At 38.9% G+C, this 19,261-nt stretch overlaps 2 protein-coding genes across 9 annotated transcripts in view; both read right to left on the reverse strand.

The window, feature by feature from the left end:
- ANKS1B (ankyrin repeat and sterile alpha motif domain containing 1B) overlaps positions 1-1,592 on the reverse strand; it is a 321,126-nt gene extending 319,534 nt beyond the window's left edge. For 3 of the 6 annotated variants that reach the window (XM_053406689.1, XM_053406688.1, XM_053406678.1), the window contains exon 1: positions 767-1,589. In XM_053406689.1, coding sequence (XP_053262664.1) covers positions 767-900 — 134 coding nt within the window. In that variant the 5' untranslated portion in view covers positions 901-1,589. Of the gene's footprint in view, positions 1-766 lie in introns of all 6 variants that reach the window. The other 3 variants (XM_053406677.1, XM_053406676.1, XM_053406679.1) reach the window with 2 other exon arrangements.
- Positions 1,593-8,766: 7,174 nt separating this feature from the next.
- The window catches only part of BLTP3B (bridge-like lipid transfer protein family member 3B), a 33,661-nt gene continuing 23,166 nt past the window's right edge, over positions 8,767-19,261 (reverse strand). For all 3 annotated transcript variants that reach the window (XM_053405024.1, XM_053405023.1, XM_053405025.1), the window contains exons 15-21: positions 18,240-18,415; positions 16,985-17,115; positions 15,017-15,167; positions 13,858-14,114; positions 13,189-13,297; positions 10,488-10,669; positions 8,767-9,803 (exon numbers count right to left, since the gene is read on the reverse strand). In XM_053405024.1, coding sequence (XP_053260999.1) covers positions 9,678-9,803; positions 10,488-10,669; positions 13,189-13,297; positions 13,858-14,114; positions 15,017-15,167; positions 16,985-17,115; positions 18,240-18,415 — 1,132 coding nt within the window. In that variant the 3' untranslated portion in view covers positions 8,767-9,677. The remainder of the gene's footprint in view (positions 9,804-10,487; positions 10,670-13,188; positions 13,298-13,857; positions 14,115-15,016; positions 15,168-16,984; positions 17,116-18,239; positions 18,416-19,261) is intronic.

The following is a 19,261-nucleotide window of genomic DNA, read 5'->3' on the forward strand; positions in this document are numbered from 1 at the left end:
AAGTCAAATACCTGTAAAAAAAAAATGTTCTTCTCACCTGCAGATACTGTACTGATACTGTACCATTCATGCTTTACATTAAATGCTATCCCACACATTGTATAAGCTCTTTCAGGATTAGAAATTGGCCCCTTCCACCTGGAAATGCCTAATAACCTAGTCTCATATAGTTCTGAAAATGTTAATCACTGGCTGCATACATTTTGCACCTATTGCTTGTAGCTGACCTCTCACCAGGAAGTTCAAATTTCTTAACAGTATAGTCCTATTAATGAGACACATGGCTAATTTCTGTTGCAAATTAGGGCAGTAAGCATAAGGCAATGGAGGAAGCCTATTTGCTATATAGTTACAAATATGCAAGCATGCCTTTAATTACCAAATGAACTGATTTTTTATTATCCAGATGAAAAAAAGAAAACCTGAGAGAAATAATGTGCATGTACACATCAAGTTGTCCAATATATTCCAAAGTTCTGCCCCAGTACAAGTAATGAAGCCAGTGCAAGTTCCTACCGATTCACTGAAGGAGATAAATGCAAATGTTACTACTGTATGTCAATAACATCATGGCCAGTTGCTTTTAAACTCATATAGGACACACACCTCTCCCTCAGCTGTACATACTCAGAAGAAAGACACATTTTATAGTTACTATAATACTGCAAGAATGAGGGTGGCGGTGGTTGTGATGATGATGATGAAGGGGAGGAGGAGGAGGAGGTGGTTACTATCCCCAGTACCTGCTGGGAAACCATATCCCTACCTCAGCAAGTTGGATAAAGGAATAGGTCCAGATCCACTGCCCAGGAGCCCTCCTTTCCTGCCAGCCAAGAGTTTTTCCACCAAAGCCACATTCCCAGTGCGAGCAGCTTCCAGCAGTTCCTGGTCCTTCCCCATGGTCGGGAATCATCAGAGAACCTTCACACGAGACCACCCCCAAAACGCCGTGTAAGTTATCCCCGCCTCCCCACCCAAAAATGGACACTCTCCACAAAAAAATAATTTCCCTGCTCGCCTGTCAGACTGAGCGATTTAGGGATATTCCTGAAGGCTTCACGAGAACTCAGCAGAAAAAGGAGCAGCAGGAGCAGTGGTTGGGAGGGGAAAAACCACCTCCTATTTTCAGCAGATCATTTCTGGGTGGAGTGTGGAAGAAAAATAGAGGGAGGAGGGGGGCGCAGAGGAAGAAAGACTCTTCCCCCCACCCTCTGCCCAAATTCTAGTTTGGTGAAGCGGGGAAAGAGAGAAAGAGAGTGCTCAGAGCTCTCGTGCCAGGCTGAAGCGGGTGAAGAGTGAGGGAGATCTTAACGACCAGCAGGGCGCGAAATAAGGGGAGACGCAGTCTTGGCCACCCAGGCCCGTTGCTGAGGAGACAAGAGTTCTCCGCTTCTGAATGGCTGGCAGACTATGTGGGTCTCCCCCCTCCCTCCCCTATCTGGCTCCCGGTCGCGTGCCCTTGCTCCGGTTCCCGCTGCGTTGAGGGATTCTGCTGCCCTTCCCTCAGCTGTCCAGCCCGCCCAAATAGCGGCAGCAACTGTAACAGGAGCTCGTCTCGCGCTCCACTGCGGTGTCGCGCGCGCACACATATACATACGCGCGCGCGACTCGATCGATAACGGCTGCCCGAAAAGGGAGGGTGGACTAGGAGCTGCGCGCGCGCGCGCGCCATGACTGTGGCGCGCGCTCACCCACCCTCACGCAGGAATAGCGTTAGGGGACGGAGGGAGGGGAAAAGGGAGGAGCTGGGAGGGTGAGGTGGTGGGGTGAGACCGCGGTGTAGTCCCGTCAGGGTGGGGAAATAGAAGTAGGAAAACAACATTTCGAAGGAGGAAGCTGGGCCGCCCGCTTCCTCTCCCCCCCCCCCACATTGCGACGGGAGTGACGAGGCAGGCCAGGATTGCCCATTGGGAGAAGGGGAGCTGGGAAAGGGAGGGGAACTTGGGGTTCTCCAGAGCGGAGGCGACCCATAGAGAGCATTCCAGCAGCAGCAATCACGGTATTCCCGTTTGCTGTCGGTGCGCCCACACTTTTTAAAACACCGCACACCTCACCCGCTAATCAAAGCAGATTTGCCTCTCTAAACCCACTGGGTAGGGCTGTTACGAAAATGGCACCTTTGAATCCACGGTGGGATTATGGAATCCAGAGATTCCCAGTCTTAAAATACGGGTTGCCTGGTTCCCCTCCCCAGTCCCTTTTAAGAGGTGCAAGTTCGCAGGGCACTTCCACTACTACAGCCAAGTCCACTAACGTGGTGAGTATTAGAGGAGGAGTTATTTTAATAAAAAAAATTAGCTATCCTGCTGCAGGTGGTTTCTTCTCAGCCAGTAATAATATAATAATTATCTACATCTGTGTAGTATGGTAGCTTATGTACTTCCGTTTCATTTTTATTGGCTCCTCAAAGGGAAGAAACTTAATATTTTTAATTAATTGTCTGAATTGAATTATATCTCTTGCTTCGCTCTGTAGAGTCATTATGCTGGAGAGTGGAACTTGCATTATGTATATCTGAGGCTATTGCAATGGGGTCAGATTTTAGTACATCTTTAAATATTTAACACAACTTTTAAAATCAAATTTATTATAAATTCTTCTTAATTTCCCCTAATCTTTCTTTTGTTTTAATCTGTAAAGGTTTAGCCTTCCTAGTTAATAACATCTAAAACATTCCTAGATTTTTTAAGTTGCCTACGTATCACAACCTTAAAGCAGCGTGCCCATCATGCAAGCCTGGTAGGTAGACCATCATCTTGGTATTGGTTATTAGCATCATATTCTTCCATACCCTTTTGGAGAGACGAGCCTTTACCTTACCAGTACGCTATATCCATCCCTCCAAGCACTGTGATTGGAGTGTGTTGGGTGAGATTCTCCCAATGATCAGGATCCAGTTCCTTTCCTTCCTTCCTCTCGCCCATCCTGGCACTAACATTATGTTGTTCATATTTTTTCCTATCGTTTTATAGATGGGCTGACTTTAAAAAAACAAAAAACAATCTCCAAAGAGCTTTGGTGGGGGGTATTTATTTTGGATGACTTTAAGCAGGCCCCACTTGGGTCTGAACACAGTCACCTCAGGATTCTGATGAAGCAGTTGCACAGCCCTAGTAGACAATATTGAGTAAGGGAGATCTGTAGTCTGATTCAGTGTAATGTAGCTTCCTGTTTCTAGCAGGATTTTTTTTAAAAAAATATATCTGTCTCAGATTCCACCAATGGTAAGCCCCCAACAAAACACTTTGAAAGTATTCATTTCTCCCCCAATAGCCTTGTTTTTTATATGCCTTTTGTCCCTGCCCTGACAAACCTCAAGATAAAGCATTCTGTACAGAACTTTCAGCTCAGCCTTTAATATTGTACTGTTCCCTATTTGTTGCATTTTTTCAGGTTTAGTTCAGCATTGATGAGCGTTGCCCTCTGCTAGTTTTAAATTCTAAAAAGGAATCAGGATTACCATCTAACAGCACCTGAACAGAAAGTAGGGATGAGGAACATCAAGGAATGGCATACCATAGGGTTTCTCAAACGAAAAGTATTGCTATCCCACATCAACCTGCTCTGTTTAGCAGATGTCTTTTTCTTTCTTAAAAATGTTTTCCAAAGCAATAACTGATTATACCATAGTAAAACAAGGTGTTGCTGCTGAAGCAAATGACAAATGACTTACTCAAAAAGATGCTAAGCTGCTAAGCTTGATATACAGACATGAGACCAAGCAATATATACAGACATGAGACCAAGCAATGCAGAAGAGCTGAAGGCTGCTATTGAAGCTTCCTGGTCTTCCATAACACCTCAGCAGTGCCACAGGCTGATAGCATACATGCCACGCCGCATTGAGGCACTAATTGATGCAAAAGGGGCCCAAACCAACTACTGAGTACATGTGCATGCTTCTACTTCTCAGAGGTCCAATATTGCTCTATTTGCAGTCCTCGTTTTGCTGATTTCATTTAACATTCTAATTTTCTGAGATTGTTAATTTGGGGTTTTCATCAGCTGTACGCCATAAACATCACAATTATAACAAATAAAGGCTTGACATATCTCGCTTTGCATGTCATGAGTCTATCTCATATATTAGTTTTACCTTTTAAGTTGAATTACTGAAATAAACGAACTTTTCCACAATATTCTAATTTTTTGAGTTTCACCTGTAGGCTAGCAGCAGCTCCTTTTCTTTCTGAGAGCGCATATGATGGTTATCTAGTATTTGAAGTCTCTTCTGCTATGCCTGATGTGCAGAAAGCAGGTGAATGGTAATGTACCCCCATTCTACAGAAGTAGATGACATACTGGAGAGGATATAAACTGAGCTGTGAGTGAATAGACTTCCAACGTTCTACTATATGTTGTTTTTGCAGCTAGATGTTTCCAATGCTCAACCTAAGTGGATGGCTGAGAAGGATGCATTGTACCAGGACCCAGAGATGGGCAGATACCATGCTTGAGCTCTGATGATAGAAAAGTCCCGTGTAATTTTAAAAATGTAGAAAAAGTAAATTTAGAATGAAATTGGAACATTTTCTTTCATGACTCATGCATTGCAAGTATGAGATGGGATAGTACTATGTGTGGGGAATGGGGACTGTGCTTCAAGCTTGTACTGAGACTAAAAAAATGCTTAGGACGTGGATGTATGAGTGGTCTCTTCTATTTTGATCTATTTTGCTCAGAAATGGCACATCATGTTTTTATTAGAATCTGCTCAGATTATACACACACACACCACAATGCCAGTATTAGTATGTGCCTCCTCAAATCTGGGTTTTCAGGAGCTGCCATTCTCATGTCAAAACCTTGAAATTATCCTTGCACAGCAAGGCTGTCTTGGAAATATGGTCTACATAATATGCTGGATCAGCTCCAATTAAATTACATGTTTACCAAACAGTATTGCAGAATGAGCATATTAAGGTTTCAGAGGGCAATTCATAAAAGATGTAACATGTTCTGAGATTATTTTCCAAGTTCTATTCACTTGCTTTTTGTAAAATGAAAGATACACGTAGAACAAAATCTATACCCCCATGACTTCCCTAACGTACCTATTCCAGAAAAAGATTAATAAGTTTAAAATATGAAAGCTCTTTTTCTGTTTCTCAGCAGAATGACATATTAGAAGTCCCACAAGTCAAGGCAACTCTTGCCTATGACCCTTTTAAACTCTTCCACTGTAAACAACATGGTTCATTGCACCTCCTCCTTCCCTCTCAGAACAGCTGAACATGCAGCAGCTGGCAGTTCCTGGCATAGAAAATCATGAGAGTTATATAAGTACCTTAATCCTTCCATGTTGCTTCCTGATTGGCACTTAAAATGTAGTGACTCAGCCACTGATATATGATCCCACAACAGTAATATGCAATTTATGAAGAGCCCCTTTAAGTTCCTCCCTTTTCATCAGCAAAAAGCTTTTCTCACGCTTCATCTCAAGAAATCTCAACACTGTAATGACTGGCAAAACCTCTGATGTCAAATAGGCTTAAATGTATTTGAAAACTAGAAGAAGAATTGAAGCAGCTCTCTTCATTCTATAGGTTACCACTACTTTTAGAGTTTTCAGTGAAAAGTATTTGGAAACATTCAACTTAGTTCTCTATATTTGTGGTGATAAACTTATCAGACATTACTGATAAGGGTTCAACAGAATTTTGATCTAACTTTAGATTGAATAGAAAACTATCAGTCTTAATATAGTGCCTTGAATGATTTCTGTACAGTTGGGTATAAACCAGTAGATTTTTCTGTAAAGATTTTGTGTAAAAGCTTTACAACTCACTGGGGAAACTTTGAATGACTTCTGTGTATTCTACCATTAGACCTCTAACTTTAAATCTCTGACCCCCAGTGAGGGTATGCTAAAAATAGGTTACATGCAGTTTCTAAGAAAGTTTTTTCAAATAGCAAGGTTTCAGAACCTGCTTGAGGATGTGTATTTTCCTCTGTCCATAGCCCCTCTTAGGTAGAATCTCAACACATATAAAAAACGCTGTGAAAATGCTTTTTAAACAAACATTTTGAAAAATACATTGAATTTGACATAAGTGTACTATCAACATGCAGTCTAGTGTCTATAATGCGCTTAAAACACACTTAAAACCTTATATTTGCAGCTGTATAGCTGAGTCTTTAGGTTCATTATACCAGTTCCTTTTCCCCACCTCAGAGACTATTAGGGAACAGTTTCCTAGATGACTGTATGATTGATCTCCTTCAACCAAAGGTTAACCAGAATACAACTTGTACATAATTTGGGCAACAGGTTTACAATTTCTGTCAATCAGTTGGAATCAGGAATTCCTTGGGGTCATTCCAAATACACTCTTTGGTTTCCAAGTTCACAGAACAACAGCAGTGGCACCTTGTATTAAATCTGTCACTGACTTTTCTATTAACTCTTCTTAGGTAAGGTTTTGTTTCTATTTTATCTCCAAGGTTTTTTCATCCAGGAGAAGTCGTGAGTGAACAAGCTGAAAAGACAAGTGTGACTTAAGTGCTTAAGTGACATTATGAACACTACTTCATGTATCATGTTTGTTTCTTTAAAATGCAAAGTGTGTCATCTGCTATCCTGGAGCTGTCCATGGTCTAGCAGAGCATTCTTTGGACCTTGCTATCTATTCTTCCCTTGCAGCCTGCTTTCTGCCTATTACCATACTCTTGATGCTGAATCTGTTATTAGTACCTACCAATGCTCTGACTCTTCCTCTACTTTTAGCTTCTTGTTGTACACCTGTAGGGCTTGTCTGTCCACAAAGATAGCAACATTTTTCTGTTTGCTTGTTTTGTGTTTCCAACGAGGTGGCTCAGATAAAATCAGTTGGGGTTTTTTGCAGGTACTATAATGGGTACTTTATATGACCATAACCTTTCCAACATTCTATGAGAGATTAAGACTATTGTAAAATACTAGGCACAAAGGTTAAGCTGCCAGTGAACCATGCTGGGCTGTGATATGACCTTTGGGGAACTAGTAAAGCTCACCTCTAATAAACCATATGCTACACAAGACCCACAATTCTTACCTTACCTTCTTGCACCCTCCATTTCCCTTGATCTCCCTTTCCTTCCTCTCGGGCACATTGCAAGCATGATCAAGATGACCTTTGGGAGTTCTGTTTTCATGGGTTACTGCTATTGCTGAAACGAGGGGGCAGGGCTGAAATCTGATTTTTGTCCTTCCCTCTGTAATCCTGGCTGCAATGCTGCTGTTCCTTCTGTCATGCCTGGTAAGTTGATTTAGAAGGAAGGGGGAAGGTGTTTTGAGGATTGGGTTGGCTAAATAGGAGGAGCTGGTTTTCAAAAAGTGTTACTATGTTTAGGTTTGGAGTTTTCGCCAAAGGTGCCTCTCTTCCCATCTTTGACATGTGTACTTAACAAAGACAATACATGCATGCCGTTTTCCAAATGATATTGAAATCAGTTTTTACATTTCAAAATAAACTGAAAGACTAGTGGCTGTATTCTATATTCTGGAATAAAAGAAGCATTAACAGTTGCTTGCGAAAATGGCTCTGCTGATCTCACATTTCATTTGGGGTGAGGGGAGAAGCAGAATGGTTTTTGTATAGGTCAAAAGCCAAGGACTGTTTTTATATGTGAGATTTAAATTGCATTTGAGCCTCCTGTGCTATTTATGTTAATATCAGATCACTTATTCACATAAAAAAGAATTTGTAATAAGGCTGACATTCTGGTCAATGTAGGTTTTACATTCGTAAAACCCTCATAAATACTAACTATAACAGTTTACCCTTGAAACTAAACTAAAAATGCATTTCCAATTTCCAAACCCAAGAGGAAGGTTCACAGAGTTCTCACTAGATGGAGCTGGTGCTCCCTCAAAGTCCTTCAGCTTGCTGTAATTGAAGCAACAATGAATGTTCCTTGGGAATCTTTTTTATAAAAAAATGTTTAGTAAAGCATATGGCTAAAGCCTAATTCGAAGGGCATCAAAGTATTTCCAGAAAGCAAGGCTTCATATTTAGGAGGCAGTGAAACTCCTCAACTAAATCAATTTGTTTAACTGGAACTTAGATAATGCACTGATGATGTCAATATAAATTTTTTTTTTTACAAATTAAATACTGAAAGATAACATGGATGGACCAAATGATCTCACTGTCTGGAGTTACAGGAACTGGATGAAATGTAATAATACAAACTGTAAGATCATCTGTTTAAAGACTTTTGCTACTTAATGCAGAATCATCTACTGGGAATGACACAAGAAGGGAGCTGGGGTTCTTCAAAATTGACCAGATGACTGAGATGATGTTGTGTACTGAGTACAAATGCAATCCCAGAGTATACTACATATGACACCTCAAGTTAGAGATAAGAAATTATTAAAAATGACAAGATCTTTTTTGGAAAAGTGTTATCTCATTTCAACCACAATATCATCACTGCAGCTGACCTTATGAGAGGAAGCTGGAAGCTGGACCAGCAAAATGGAAAGTATATATACACGCTCCCATTTTTGCTGTCAGGAGAAACAATTAATTAAAGACACTTCCACCAAAGCCAGTTCTTCACTTTCCCACACACATAAAACTCCAACCACAGAACTGTAGATATTAGGACTCTGGTTTGCACTTTTAAAAACAAGGTATTTCCCAATTCCGTAAAACATTGTATAATTCAGACAAAACATACCAGACAACGTTTTCAACAAAATGATTCAGAAAGGTCTACCCAAAGTGAATTTTCCTATTGGGTGTAGTCTTCATTATTTTAAAAACTTAGAACCTCCTGCACAAGTCTGTGCTTTTTATTTATATATTTGCAGCAGTTTTCAGCTGAAAACTAGAATTTAAATTTTTACAAGTAGCCCATAGTTTATAATGCAGTTTTACATTTTTAATGGAATTTCACAAGTCCAAGAGGGCAGTTATTCGATTTTCTCCCTCCCAAGTGCATTAATATACAGTTAGATTACATTTTTACAAAAAAAACCCCCAATCTGTTAAAAGGTTTAAGTAAGGAATGTTCCTACAAATGACCAGTGATCATCTCTGAAGAGCCATGGTCTAATCATTAATTAGTGACAGATCAGCTGACCAAGCACCACTCCAATATTCTTCACTGTACAATGGTCACAAATACTGGATAAAAAGAAACCAAACATTAGCATGGTTCCAGCACAGTTGGGAGTGTTTCCTCATTTTCTTGGGTCACACCTTTCCAAGAGTGGTTTCAACACATTAACACAGCTGATAATGTAGGCATAAAGGGGGTGCGCAGTCCCAGGCAAGTTCTGTTGGTGTTAGGCCCAGTCTCTGGATGATTACTTCAGTATTAGTTAGCTACGATGGACCATGTTGTGCCCACCTACAGTTAATAGTGCAAATTTAATCTCCCTTGAATAGTACTTTTCTTCTACCAATAACAGAACTTTATCTTCACAAATGAAGATAGCCTAACAATGACACATGGTACATTTTATTCATGCCACCACCTATTAAACAAATTAGTAACATATAATAGAAATTGATTTTCCCTGCATCACTGCATCTTAAATTCAGGCTAAAGAGAAGCACATCCTAATTCTTTGAAGATGTTGACAGAACTGATTATTCTGCAGAAATTTTGTTCAGCGCTCAGGTTCCAAACACAGTCTAAAATGTATCCCTTTTTGTTCCAGTGCAACATTATAGAGTCTTCTGTCATTTATTTTCAGTATTCATCATTTTCATTTGATGAAGCAGGGTGTCTTTTTCCAAGTGAGCTTCAGCAAGAGCTGTCTTAGCTTTGGCTAGTTCTTGTTTAAGACATTCATTTTCTTCAATCAGCTGCAATAATAAAGTAGAAATTAAGAATTTAATAGTGTTATATACTATACTATACTATACTATACTATACTATACTATACTATATTATACGATATCTTTATTGTCATTGTCCCATGCAGAACAATGAAATTGAAAAACTACATAAAACATTCAAAACCCCCTAAAAACTCTGAAACCCCATTTTAAAATACACTATACTATAGAGACCCCTTATGCTGCATTTAGAACCAGAATTGCATTTGCGTAGAAACTTTCTCAGGCGGCTAGTCCTGGCCTTTATAACCCTATACCTTCTTCCAGAAGGGAGAAGCTGAAAGAGATCATTTCCGGGGTGCGTACTATCCTGCGCTACCTCTGCGGCTTTCTTATGGCACCTGGCAGCATAGATTTGATCTAAGGTGTAACTCCTCCTCTTAACAATTTTAGACTCCTCTTAACAATTTCCCCCCCAAATAATGCGTTCTTAACAAAAAACAAGAACAAATTTTCATGCGTTTGAACCAAAGGTATTAGTTATCTAGAATTACTTCATGTCCCTCTTTCAAAATGCTTTGTAAAGTTCATTTTGATGGGGGAATAGTTTGAAAAGGTATGGCCTTGAGCAGAAGGAAAAAAATCATGCTAAAACATACAATTTTTGTCAAGAGACCTGCACAATGAAATGTTCTGTAGTTTTATGGTTACCTGTTCCTTGATCGAATGAGATAAATTCCTAAAAGGTTTAAGAGACCTGCTAATTTCTGGAGATGTTTGTGTAGCTTGAGACAGACAATTCTGTTTTTTGTGCGCATCAACTTCAGCAGTTTGTTCTCTTGTATCATTACTTGTCTTAGTCTTTGGAACATCACTGCAAGGTGTTCGGTTATCTGTTAAAAATAAATAATAATTAAAATGGGTGATACCCAACAGTAACAGCTCCACTACTACCAGTCTATTTCGGGGCACAAATCAAAGCGCTGGTTATGACCTATAAAGTCCTACACAGCTTAAGTCCAAGCTATCTGAAAGACTTGCATTCCAGCCCAGGTTTTGACGTCCTTCCCCTGCTGAGGGACACTTGGTAGGAACACAGGAGGGAGCCTTCTCCGTGGCTGCTCTCAGAATTTGAAACTCCCTCCCTGGAAAAGTTAGACTGGCTCCCTCGTTCTTCCACTGGCTAGTGAAGAGGTTTTTTTCCCCCCAACAGGCATTTGGGAACTGGCTGCTCTTAATTAAAAGGATGGCGCCATGCTGGTTTTTATTGTAATTATTGATATGGTTTCAACAGATTTTATATATGTATATAATTTTAAGTCGATCAGTGTTTAATTGTTATTTAATCATTGTTTTCTCTGTGTTTTAGCAGTTCTCATTCTTATCTGTAAGCTGCCTTGAATCAGGAAAAAGGCAGAATATATATATATATATATATATCAGTCATACTGAGTAGAAACATTGAAATCACTTGATAGTATCCAATGATTGTACCTCAACAGCAATTTATCTCAGTAACTTGAATTGTACAGTGTCAATATAAAAAAATATTGAATAGTTAATGATCTACAGCTAAAAAGTATCAAGTACTATGAAACAAAGCTGTATAGCATGAGCTTTCGTAAATAACTAATCCTTCAAAATGTGCATACCTATACAATCACACCTTCACATAACTATATCTCAGCAAACATCTTAAACTGAGATGCCATTATAATACTAGACTTTATGGTTCTAATGGCAGGTGTGTAGCCACAAGATACCCTTAAAAGGATAAGCTAGACTGGTCTAGTGGTTGTTATGATATTACAGTAGTGTTAATAGATGTAGCTAACCACTTTACCCCATCAGTCTTTTGGGGCATTCATTTTTTACTTTCCAAAATATCTGGATTGGAGGGAGTTCTATTGTTTATGAAGTAAATTACGTATAACTCTTACTACTCAATACAACCTTTGCCTTAGTATCTCACTGCATCCAACACATAATATTATTGATAGTGAAATGAGTCAGTGTTCACATCTTTGATTTACCATTTACTTCTTCCTGTTAGTTTGCTAAATACAGATTTATTCCTTCACATGTCATACTCCCAAATCAAATATCAGAATTTAAATTAATCCTTTGACACTTAAGTATCAGCAACTTCTTACGAGTTCTGAGCCAGATAGGGGCTAGGAATAAGTTTCCAAATTATCTGTGGCCCTCATTACAAACAGACATTGGAGATATATTTGGAAGCTTAACTAGTTATCCTTTCATATGTTAGTTTCAAGCTCGTTTTTTGCATCTTCATCTTAAATCCTTTATAAATTTAAATGAGGCTACTAATATCACCTATAGTGAAAACTACACCTATGTTGCATTTTCCAAAATCTTAATTTAAAAGTTTCTTTCTGTTTGATTTAATGCTATTTCAGTGTCCAAAATTACAAAAGCTAGTAAATTCTGCATTTGATATTTATGATCAGGCAAGCAGCAACAACAGGACAATAATTTAAAAAATTCAATACCCTCCTTGTACTGTTGAAGATTGTTCACCCACTAGTAAAGCTTGACTGATTTTGACCTATATGGTTCAATCTATTAGTGTAAAAACTTAGTCATGATTCATCAATGATATCAATCTATATGATAAAAAATGATGTTTATTTTTGTTATGAATAAATATCATCCTTGCCTCATTCCATGAATTGGAAAAATCAGATGTTCTTCAACATTAAACAGTTGAACTTACAGTTTAGTATTTTAGCATTCTCTATAGTTTAAATGTTTTATTGAATTACCTGCATTCCTGCCCCCCTTATATAGCCCAAATGGGAGGGGCAGATGGGCCTTGTCAACCTGGGAAGGTGGCACATCCAGGAGAAAGAAAACTCTGATCTAAACCTTCGCTGCCTTACGAGATACCTTCAGGAGAATAAAGGGCTAAGGAGTAAACCCTACACAAATCCAGAGTGGAGTCCCCAAGTTGATTGGATGGCACCTTTTACGCCTCCTTCTAGCAACTCCAGCAACCAAGCTGGTGCCAACATATTGCTCTGCTTTCCTTTGGACCACCATCAGCGAAGCTGAGATGGGGGTCTTCTTGTCTGGGCAGCCCAGGACCTCCAAACACACTGCCGAGGCTTGTGCCCCAGGGAGGTCACTTCAGTGTTGCTAATGCAATGGTTTGACTTCACCCCTGGAGGTGCGCTCCATTGTCTCTCAAGACAGACAGATGCCAACATCAAAAATGGTAGAGGCTTGGACTAGATTGCTCAACACATGATTTTTCCCCATGACGATATTAGACTATAGTATTTATTTCTATTTTCTTATGAGTTTTATCCCACTTTCAACACAAATATTTCCAAGGTGGGTAAAAACACTAAGAATAATAATTTGGTAAAATAAAGGCAGGCAGGCAGACCTCTGATGCAAAATGAACCATCATCTTTCCTCTCCACCATAAGGAGGTCAATATTCAGCGTTACGGGGGCTGGTTCAGGAGCAGTTAGACTGTCACGTGGGCTGTCATCCTAGAAAATATAAGTGAAACGAGCATATTTTTTAAAATATATCAGATTAAATTCAAGCAGACTGTAAAGTTCTCTGTGATATTTGAGTCAATGTCGGAACTCCCAAAAGCATCAAACAGAGACAGACAGAGAGACTTTGCTTACCACTGAGGAATGGCTGCTTCTGCATGCCCTACTCTCCTCTTTCACAAGCAAGTTTCTGACAGATGAACTCTGAGACTCTTTATACTGCAAAGAGTTCATGAGAATATGCTTCAAAACATCCAACTAAATATCTCTAAAACAAGGCAGAACGTTGAATTTTACTTCATCTAATCTGGCAGTATAGCTGAAGACAATATAGAGCACTAATGTTAGAATAGCTTTCTATGAAGCCAAATTTTACTCAATAGTGCTTGTTTGAAAACATCACATCATTTAATAACTTTAAAGCTACTGACTAGTACCTAACAGGAGCTGTTAATTTAAGCTTTATTTATTTTAAGCAATGCTTTCCCTCAATCCCGAATTATCAATATTTACTCTGAACTGACATCAATCTGACTCCAAACATTACATACTTTTAAGTTGATCCTTGTATTAGAAATTTTTATATTCATAGGCATCACTTCTGCAACCATTTCATCTTCCAAAAAACGTTGAATGTTCATAAGTGAAGACATTAGGAAATCAGCACTCAAGCCTTCCACATGACATTGTAGAAACCCATTTTTTTCTGATAGCAATGAATGTATTATAGCACTGGGTCCACTTTCCCATCTCAGTCTGATTTCAGGAGTTGATTTAACTGGCCCAGTCACAGTCTTAGGATCTGAACCTGTTATAAAACCAGTACAGAATCAGGTAAACCAGTTTTACATGACATTAAATGTCTCTTTTTTATAGTCCATCCTCCAACATGATGTAAACACTGACTACTTTGAAACAACACAAAATATAATGGGGCTATGTCATCTACTAGACAGCTAACTTGTATTAGGTATTTTGATTTAAAAATCTATAAAAGGATGGAAACTGCTTCCATAATCTTTACAGTCAAAGGGAGTGTAATCAGATAAAGGAAGTATTCATAATTTCCTCTCAAATGCCTATTTTACAAATTAATTTCACAAACTTCATAGCATGTCTTCCTTTTAATGATATTTCAGATGTACTGAATAAGCAACAAAGTATAAAATAAATCCTGCAGTATAATCTATGGGCTGTATCCAATGTTGTCCATGAATGAATGGAATAGACTTATTCTTGCTGATCGAGACTTTTTCTATCCCCTGCAGCCCCACTGCATGCCTTCAAAATCTGCTCTGCAGAGGTACAGAACACTTCAAAGCAGATTTAGGGGGCATGTGAAGGATGGGAAGGTACAGGAAGCTGAAGTGCCATTGCATGGGTGATAGTCCCATCTGCGCCACATGGGATTCCACTGTATGCTAGTACCTAACTGAATACAGATAACCATTTATTGCGGTTAGAGAAGTCTGAGTGGGGGGGGGGGGGAATCTAGGTTCTGGCCTTTCTTCAGATAATTCCAGAAGAGTACACAGACACACCTACAAATCCACTAAAGGTAAACTATTTTCAAGCCCCTTTAAAGTCTTTAGTTGTCCAAATCTGCAGGCTATTTCATAACATACTAAAACCAACAAAACAGAATCCTTAAGACATTTTCACTAGTGTGAAAGCACCAAAAATGCCTTTTTATATTAAATTAGTTCTTACCTGCTGTTCGGTTGCAAAGGTAATGTCGAACACTGATATTGCCCAACTGATTTGGTACAACCTGGTTTACCTGAAGGCATACATCTGTGTCATTACCTCTGATGTCAATTTCACCATTAACACCAAATATTTTAAAAACCACAACAGACATCTGTCAACAAAATGAAAATACAATTAGTAACTCATCTGGGAAAGCTCATATTATGTTGACCTCCCCACCCCACCCCAACAAATGTGCAGACTCAAAGAATCACATAGTCGAAGTAACAAAAGGGAAATAAAAACCAATTTCAGTTAGAGTAGGTTCTGTAACCCATTGGGAACTTTTGACTCATAGCACTGAGTATAAAACTACTTACATCTGCTCCAAGTTGAACATAGCTATTGTGTGTTAGTGATATATGATACATCTGTTAGTCATAGTTGCTTGGATGAATTTCAGTTGTTTTATTTCGGGGATGCTGGTTGAATATTTGGGCTGATTGATTATTTTTAGTTATTTTGGGAAATTTATATCCTCCCTTTCCATACGATATACTCAAAGCAGCTCACAACATTACAGATCAAACAATGAAATAGCACACATGTCAAAATACAGAAGAGAAGCTAAAGAACCACGAGCTAATAAAACATGTATTTTGCAGGACAAATAACATAATCAACTCAGTAGGCCTCTGAAACAAAAAGGTCTTTGCATGGCAATGGAAGGCCCAAGAAGGGAACAGACAGCCTTCTTTAGGAAGAATGCTTTAGAGCATGGGCACAGTACTAAGAAGGCTCTCTCTCAGATGGTGGATCACTGAAAGGGTCTCACACAGATCTTAATGTACAGGTTGGTTTATACTGGAATAAGACAATCCTTCGAATAACTTGATCCTTTTAGGATTTTAGGTCATAACCAGCACTTTGAACTGGCATGAACTCTAATGGGATGTCAGCGCAATTGTAATAAGGGCACCACCTGCTCTACTATCTGGCTCCAGTCAGATACCTGTATTCTCAACCAGAATGAGTTTCTAAACACTTTTCAAAGGAAATATCATTGCCATTTTATTGTGGGCGGCTCTGAGCATTTTGCAGGGGAATGAGTTTTAAAATAAATAATTGGAACAGAATAATTGTGAATGTAACCCACAGAAGCTCTATTTTGGCAGCAGCTCATCAAAAAGCCCATTCACATTCATGAGATCCATGCAGAAGAAGGACTTCATATATTTATTGGCTTTCAAACATATGGAGCAATTTGTTCACCTTATGCTAGTTCATAAGCTTATGATTTATGCATAATGAGAAATAAATATATCAATTGAATTTTCCAACTCTAAGCACTGTTCTGGGGGGGGGTGTAGATAATTAAATCCACAAGCCCCATTCTCACTTTTTAAGGAAATACTGGCCCCTCTATAGAGTAGTTAAACTAAAGAGGCTGCCACAAAAAGTTAAAGTTACATAACCTTTTGTATGATTCCATGGCTGTCTGCTAATTCCAAAATTGCTAGGGGAAACATTATTCAACATATACAGTTGTACCTTGGTTTTCAAACAGCTTCATTGTCAAACGTTTTGGCTCCTGAACACCGCAAACACGGAAGTGACTGTTCCAGTTTGTGAACTATTTTTGGAAGCCAAATGTCCAACAGGGCTTCTGCAGCATCTGATTGGCTGCAGGAGCTTCCGTTTTGGAAGTCAAACAGACTTCCAGAACGGATTCTGTTCGACTACCAAGTTACGACTGTACTTTCTTTTTATGTAGTTGCTAAAGCAGAGTGAACTCTGTAGCCTTCTCCCCTATTTCACCGAGGACCATTTTTTTTGTCCAGGCTGTGCCACCCTCATTTGCATACTTTCCCCACCATCCCACTATTTTCAAAACAGCAACGCTTCAATTCTCATGACCAAAGATCTGCTCAAACAACCCCATCCAGTAGAAACGTTATGAAAACATCCTCATTATTGGGAGACCATTACCATTTCTTCTTCGCTAGCATCTTGAGCACTCTCTGAAGCTGCGCTGAGGACATCCGGAGATGATCCACCATAGTTTTCCATCACTGTGTTTTCATCAGGAGTGTTTTCCAACGGTTTATTTGACAAGATAGCTTATATATTCATAAAAAGACAGATGTTTACATTTGCTGTACTTTTTTATAAAGCTACTTCATGCAATTGTAACTAGGTTTCAAAATTTTAAAAGGGGATTTACAGATACAGACATACTGCTGTGTATGTTATCTAGCTTTTATGGATGTGGCATACTGACCAGCTCAAATTCAGTTCATCTAACCATTATCTACCTACAGCCTCTTCCAAAAATACTGCACAACTTAAGCAATTCATCCAGCGTTTGAATAGTCTTTTATCTTAGACTGCAGGAAGCAGCTCTCAAACACAGGGTGGCAGCCACCTAATTTTACTCAGAGTAGAACTAAAATTAATGAACCCAACTTAGTTATGCAATGAGACAACACACAAAGTGCATCACTAAGGAATACCCAGGAATTTGTTTATCCAACAGGCTTTTAAACTAAATTCTGATTTTATAGTTTTAATTCATTTTTAATCTTATTGTATTGAGTCTCTTGTATGCCATTTAGAAATGTCTAATTAAGCAGTATACAAATTGCTGAAATCAATAAAATTGAAATAAGGTACTGTCTCCAGCAGAAAAATACTCAGAAAGCTAATTTTTGAAATCTTGCTTACACTTTATACATTTCTCTCAAATGAATTTTTCCTAATAATTAAACATATACATGGCAAAGTAAATTCAATAAAACTAATATATACTGAAGATCAAGTCAAACTCTGTCCTTCATAATAAAATTCCTCATTTATATAAGGAAAAATTAGTCATGCAATCACCAACAGCATTTAGTCATAATTAACAATTATCTATGAGGAATACTCTAAGGATCCAGTCTGCTTGGCTGGAATTAGATATGCTGGCACTAATGTCAAGTGGAAACTCATTAGCCATATGGTAAAGCAACCCTACAAATCAATGGGCTCAGCCTGTAATGTACAGTATTTTCACAACAATGGCAGTTTCACAAGAGGTTGAAAACGATACCACTGAGATATACAAATGTAAATAAGATCTTTCTCTCTTTTTCTACATACAGTCTAAAACTAGTACTAAGCACTAGTGGAATCAAGGAGAAAAACTCAGAAGATTATTTGATTCACTGTCACTTTAAACTCCAAAAACTGGACATTTACTTACCTTTCTCCAAAAAGCTGTGGCTATCACTTCCATCACTCTCTAAATACTGTTCCTCCAACAACATGCTATCAATAGACATGGTATCCAAAGAGGCTTGTGATGGACTTTTCTTCATGTTCTTATAAGAAACAGAGAATGCAGGGAGATTGGACTGGCAGCGTTCCTTAGGCTTTCCACTTTTTAATATAAAGATATTAGGAAATTATTAAGGTAAAAAACAAAAAAACAAAGAAAATAAAAATGTTCCAAACCATTAAATTAAGGCAAATGTTGGCGAGAATTTTGTATTTCTACAAGTCAGTAATTAAATCCAGTACAAAAATTTATCCTGCTCTTACTTCTGTCAAAACAGATTTGTTTAACTAAAAACAAACAAACAAACAATACCTGGCAATTGAGCAGCAAGAAAGGAAAAGTGTTCCAAGATGGCACAGGGCTATGGCAATGGCACAACACCTACTTTGCAGGTTGGTGGCGGCGACAGGGGGGGCAACAACTCCTGCCTGAACCTCTGGACAACCACTGATACTGAGCTAGATGGTCTAATGGTCTGAGACTCAGTAAAAGGCAGCTTCCTATGTTCCTAAGTTTCCTAGAGCAACTGTTCTGGGAAGGCTGCATAATGTGCAAGGCCACCAGCATCTACGAAATGTTTTGCTGCCACAGCTATAGGGCATATATTTCTTAGGTGTATAGGCCTTCTAAACCTTTTCTAAATATGCTTACGTCTAACCCTTTCTCAAATACCAGGAACCCCTTTCAGATTCCATCCTGCCTTTCCACCTCCCTCATGGTTTGTGTTTTCTCTCCTCCCATACTATGCATTACTTGGTTCTCTATCTTATTCATTGAAGCCATGACTCCCATTTATTTCTCCTGGCAGCAGCTGGCACTTGCACAGTACCGCTATCACAGAAGAAGCTACCATAGAAATCCCATTGCCAACTTCCTAATGATGGTAACATGTTAGAGTAGCCTTAAGTCTCAATATATGGTTATCCGCATGGGCCCCCCACTTTACT

Source organism: Podarcis raffonei, chromosome 10 (assembly GCF_027172205.1).
Source record: "Podarcis raffonei isolate rPodRaf1 chromosome 10, rPodRaf1.pri, whole genome shotgun sequence".
In the NCBI taxonomy this organism is placed as follows: domain Eukaryota; kingdom Metazoa; phylum Chordata; class Lepidosauria; order Squamata; family Lacertidae; genus Podarcis; species Podarcis raffonei.